Source organism: Trypanosoma cruzi, genomic scaffold, assembly GCF_000209065.1.
Source record: "Trypanosoma cruzi strain CL Brener 1047053516637 genomic scaffold, whole genome shotgun sequence".
Taxonomy (NCBI): Eukaryota; Euglenozoa; class Kinetoplastea; order Trypanosomatida; family Trypanosomatidae; genus Trypanosoma; species Trypanosoma cruzi.
In genome coordinates, this window is record NW_001849293.1 from 48,156 (window position 1) to 53,128 (window position 4,973).

At 39.4% G+C, this 4,973-nt stretch overlaps 3 protein-coding genes and 1 pseudogene across 3 annotated transcripts, besides 8 other annotated features; 1 reads left to right on the plus strand and 3 right to left on the minus strand.

Moving 5' to 3' along the window:
• Positions 1–1,026, minus strand: Tc00.1047053424123.10 (annotated as a pseudogene; the record flags this gene model as incomplete).
• Positions 1–4,973: a sequence feature (heterozygous, non-Esmeraldo-like haplotype).
• Positions 1,068–1,117: a microsatellite.
• Positions 1,116–1,143: a microsatellite.
• Positions 1,166–1,190: a sequence feature (AT_rich).
• Positions 1,330–1,366: a sequence feature (A-rich).
• Tc00.1047053424123.20 (hypothetical protein, conserved) lies at positions 1,446–1,826 on the minus strand (the record flags this gene model as incomplete). Its single annotated transcript, XM_798855.1, has 1 exon — positions 1,446–1,826. The coding sequence occupies one exon, from the start codon at positions 1,824–1,826 to the stop codon at positions 1,446–1,448; it is 381 nt and encodes a 126-aa protein (XP_803948.1).
• Positions 1,826–1,869: a sequence feature (T-rich).
• Tc00.1047053424123.30 (hypothetical protein, conserved) lies at positions 2,036–3,346 on the minus strand (the record flags this gene model as incomplete). Its single annotated transcript, XM_798856.1, has 1 exon — positions 2,036–3,346. The coding sequence occupies one exon, from the start codon at positions 3,344–3,346 to the stop codon at positions 2,036–2,038; it is 1,311 nt and encodes a 436-aa protein (XP_803949.1).
• Positions 3,828–3,880: a sequence feature (T-rich).
• Tc00.1047053424123.40 (RNA-binding protein, putative) lies at positions 3,939–4,667 on the plus strand (the record flags this gene model as incomplete). Its single annotated transcript, XM_798857.1, has 1 exon — positions 3,939–4,667. The coding sequence occupies one exon, from the start codon at positions 3,939–3,941 to the stop codon at positions 4,665–4,667; it is 729 nt and encodes a 242-aa protein (XP_803950.1).
• Positions 4,772–4,810: a sequence feature (T-rich).

A 4,973-nucleotide genomic window follows, 5' to 3' on the forward strand; every position in this document is an offset into this window, starting at 1 on the left:
ACCCCTTTTCCCTGATCTAATAATCCGCTCAACTGATTCAGCTCGGCTTATAGCTGTTCAACACTTTGACTTGCCATATTTGCAGAATCTTGTGAGGTGTTCAGCTCACGTAATTTTACCCGATAGTCTTCCACTTGGTCAGAAAATTGTTGAGCAAGTGTTTGTTCACGCTTTTGAATGCGATCTCTCGACTTTTCCAAATCATCCGCCACATGTTGAAGCATCTGCCTTCACCTCTGGATACATTTTCTCAACAGCCCTAAGTAAAACACCGGCACTTTCTATTCGAGAACGCCAATCTTGAAGAGCATCTGACCTAACCTGTAAAAGAGGTCCTACACGTTCCACTTCCAAGTTCCATTCCTCGGCATTAATCTCGGATTCTAAAGGAACACCAGCATCTTCTTTAACTAATCTTTCTCCGGTTGCACGAACATAAAGCTCTTCCTCATCATCACTTTCTATCATTACATTGTCTTCCACCTCTTCCCCAATACCATTATCATCATCAGCATCAGTTACTCCATCAAGCTCATCATACTTTTCCACATTTGTATAGTCAACAGAGCGAACAGTAAACCCCTTCTTGAGGAGTGCATGGTCTGAGAGAACCGATAAAATGGTCAAAACGGCTTCTCCATTTCCCTGGCGGATGCGATTTGGAGCAAGGTTTGGAGCGGATATATTCATGGCACGCAATTCACCCAATATATTGGTTGAAGTCGCATTTGGATCATCAAATTGACCAGGAGGTTCAAAGTTATGTCCAGCCAAACCCATAAGCCAGGAACATAAAGAAGTAAAGTAGTGGAACTGAGCATTTGGATTATCGATTGAAGAGGGCCCAGAAAAATAATACTTGCTCAAAGGTTTAAATGGAGGCTTGACACGCGGACAAAAATCCTTTTCGTAACGCAAAATTCTCAGCTTATCAATAATATCCTCCATGGTGCCATCATCTACAATGACGCCTTTGCCGGGAACACTGGGTCCAGTGGTTTGTTGCAGAATTTCTTCCTGAGACATTGATTTACTTTGGATACTTCTGCATAAAATCAAAAAATAAGATAGTAATAATAATAATAACAGTAATAATAATGATAATATTAATAGTGATTATTATTATTATTATTATTATTATTAAAATAAGAAAAAAAACTGGTAGTAATAATAATTTTTAATAATAAAATGTAGCATTCAAAATCGAAAACCGACACATCAAAATCCACACACTCCCTCAACAAAGAATTTATATACATATATCAACATAAGCTCTTATTTTTCTCTCATTTGTTTATCTTTACCTTCAAACAAAAGTTCTCATTGATAAAAAGCAAAGAAAAAAAAGGAAATGAAGAGAAAAAAAGCTCGAGCCATTTGAAAAATGAGTTCATTATTTTATACATGGGAGAAAGGATAAATTGTTGAAAAATTAAATACCCTTCTTAAATCTCATCGCCAACAAGCTTATTCATAAACAAGACATGTGTTTCCGTATAATCCTTCGAAGATTGTCCAACGGGAGTTCGCAATGCAGTTGATGAAACCAGTTTCCAAAGACCCTCCTCCTCAAGAGCATCCAAAAGAAGAACCATCAGATAGGAAATTCCATCTTCATCGCAAAATTGGCCATCCAACTTCATGTACCAATGATTTGGATTCGAGATATACTGAAATCTCGAAGGAGCAACTCGGGTACTTCGCGCGGTCGAAGTTGCATTAGGAATTACCTCATTTAATTTGTCAATTGTTTGTTCCTTCACAGGGCCCATGATCCGAATTTCGGGGCTGTTGAACAAAAGATTGATAACAAGGTTTTGAACCATTTCCTTTTCCTTTTTATTTGTTTTCTCTCTCTTTTTTTTTTTTACTTCCTGACCAGTCAATCAAGATACAAAAACCATGAATAAAACAACGGATATTAGAAAATCAAATTCAGAAGCGTTAAAATTATTCTCTTACTAAAATTTATTTGTTTATTATTCCCTTTTTTTTAATTCCGCAATACCAAACTAAAATTGATATTAACGATGCATTATGCAATAAATAGGATGGCTGTTTTCCAACTCCCCAACGAGACTCGAGCCGCCTCAATAAGAACCTCCTCATTTTCATTAAGTGGCTTGACCTCCAAAAGCCTCTTAAGAAGTTCTAACGATGCTTTCCAATACCCTTTATGAAGCAAGGCACTCGCAGCTTTGTCAATGTCAGTTGCACTTGTCACAATTCCTTCCAAGTGCGATCTATCGCCAAAAATAAAAGTTGATCCTCTTGTACGTTCAAGAGAACCTACAAAATCCAATGCAGTTGTGTCGACAGCATTACATTGGAAAAAATGCCTCAATTCATCTCTGGTTTCTTTAGAATATATTCTTGATGAACATTTCAAAACCACAGTGGAAAATCGATCTAAAAGCTCCACATATTTTCCCGCATTATATTCTCGAACAAAACATTTGCAAAGATCCTGTAAGCTACCGGATGGAATCTCTTCAATTCCATGATTGCTCAAAATTTCCAATATGGAGATGGCCTCTTCATAACGTTGAATAGAAATAGCAGAACGAAAAAAGGTTCGTTGCAATGATCTTGACCCACGAAAATATTCCGTTTCTTTAATCCAAAAAAATGTGTCCTCCATCTTTCCAGCTTGATAGGCTAAACGGGCCGCAGCAACATCTAAGAGTTCCTTTCGCGTATCTGACGATATGTCACGTTCACTAAGTCGCACTAACAAGGAGATAGCCCTTTGCCACTGGGACTTCAACGGAAAAGCTGTGTTCACAAGATGAGGTATGGTACCTCGTCTTCTTCTTTCTTCAGGAGGAATAAAAGTCGGGTCATTTGCTAGTCGAAACGCATCATTTAATGCCAAAGCTACATCACTATCAATATGTTTCTCTTCTATAATATCCCCTGTTATCGTTTTTTTTGAATCGCTATAAAATTTTTCATTCATAATAAGCTGCTGAAGTACATATATTGACTGTTTCCACATGTTACAAAACGCTAATTCATCAATCAAGGCTTCCCCTGTTGCGTCATTTGGGTTCCATACCCAAAGGTTGATTGCCGAACGCCATAAATCATGGCGAACAAGTGCTTTTAACATCAAGGAGCAAGTGGGAATATCCTCAAAAGAAAAAAGACGTGCCCATGAGCTCAGCTGTCCCGGAACCCCATTTTGCTTCAAAAACAACAGGGCAATCCGTTGTGCATGCTCCAATTCGAGAGAGGAACCAACTTCAACTAAAGATCTTTGATAATGAGCAATTGCGGTTTCCCATGAAGGCTTCTTTTTGCAGAGAGACGAAACTAACGGTTTAAACGCATCCCAACGATGCATTCCCTGAACGCCCCGTAACGACACTCCCGGCAACAGCGAAACAACGTAAAAAAATAAAAAAAGAAGCGCCAGAAATAAGACAGTCCACAACAGCAAAAAAAAAAAAAAAAATGGGGCGCAAGAAAAACAAAGACACCAAAATGAGGAGCGGAAACGATTCCAGACACGCGTCCGCGGGGTTGCGAAGAAAGCCGCGGGGGGCGCCAACACGCCGGAAAACAAAAAAAACCCTCGACAACAAACGCCCCAAAAAAATCCGGAGGAACGGGGTGGGAGGGAGAAAAATCACTTCCTTCCCCTGTCGCGGGCCCGGCGCGGATCTCCAGAGGGGCGGTCGGGGTCTTGGGGTGCCGTCCGCCTTCGCCGGCGGGAGGCGGCGGCGCGCTTTCGGTTCCGGTGTTTGCCGCGACTCGAGTGTTTTTTTGTTTTTTTCTTTTTAGGAGGAGCGGTTTTTATGTAGTGGCTGTTGTCGTTTTTGCGGTTTTCTTTTTTATTATTATTATTTATTTTTTTTTTCCTTTTTCTTATTTTTTTATTGGGAGTTTTTTTTTAAGGTTTGACAGAGATCCTTTATTTTTATCTTTTTGGAAACATGGATCCATTAACCGTTTTGGCTTTTTGTCCGACGGGTGAGTTTGCTCGCATAGAACGTGTGATCAGAGAGTGGTCTGGTGTAGAGGCTGTTGGATCTCTGCGAATCAAAGAACGTAAAAAAGACATCACAAATGTATTCATCAAATTTAATAGCGAAGATATAGCTAGAAGTGCTTCTTTGCAAATTGATGAAGTTCCCGGTCTTTATTTGACCGATGAAGAGAAAGGTGAAAAGCAGAAAGGCGCTAAGAGGAATGCAACAAAAGGAAGGTCGAAAACTGTTGAGATTGAATTAATGAACTTTGGTACATACAATCAAGAAAAAGTTGCATTGGAACAGCAACGAAAAAAAGGTTTTGAACGGAATCGACAGGACCGCGAAAGCAGGGGCCGAAGAACTCAGCGCGGATTCAGAGGGTTTATTAACAACAGAGGAACTAAACTGCGACCTTTCATTTTTCCTTCAGCGCAGGTAAATGTGGCTTTTGTTGATAATATTCCATTTAACATGACTAACGATCAGCTAACTGAAGTGTTTTCCCCTTTTGGTCGCGTTCTTGATATCAACAGGTATGAACTTATGGCCATGATTTTTTACGATTCTCCAGAATCTGTTTTGCGGTGTATTCAGCAGCTTAACGGAAAAACTGTCAGGGGGAATATTATTTCAGTCAGCAGCGGATCCGTTCGGATCCCAGGTCCAGTGGCGCTTCAAATGGGGATATAGTTCGTTGAACCTAATTAAACCACGCCCACACTAAAAAAAGAAAGAGAAGAAAAGACAGAAATAGCTTTTGAATTTTTGTAATCATCGTATAAATACGCTTCGAATTCTTTTTGCTTTTACTTTCCCTTTTTTTTTTTTTTTTTGCTAGTTCCTAATGCGTTACTTATTGGATATAAAATGTTTTTTAGCTTTTGCTTATTTTGCCTTTTTTTTGTGTGCGCCTTTTTTTCTGTGCTTATTTGTTTGTGTGCTTTTCAGCGTTAGTGTTGAAGGGATGAGGAGCACATGCAGACTCTTTGACCAGAC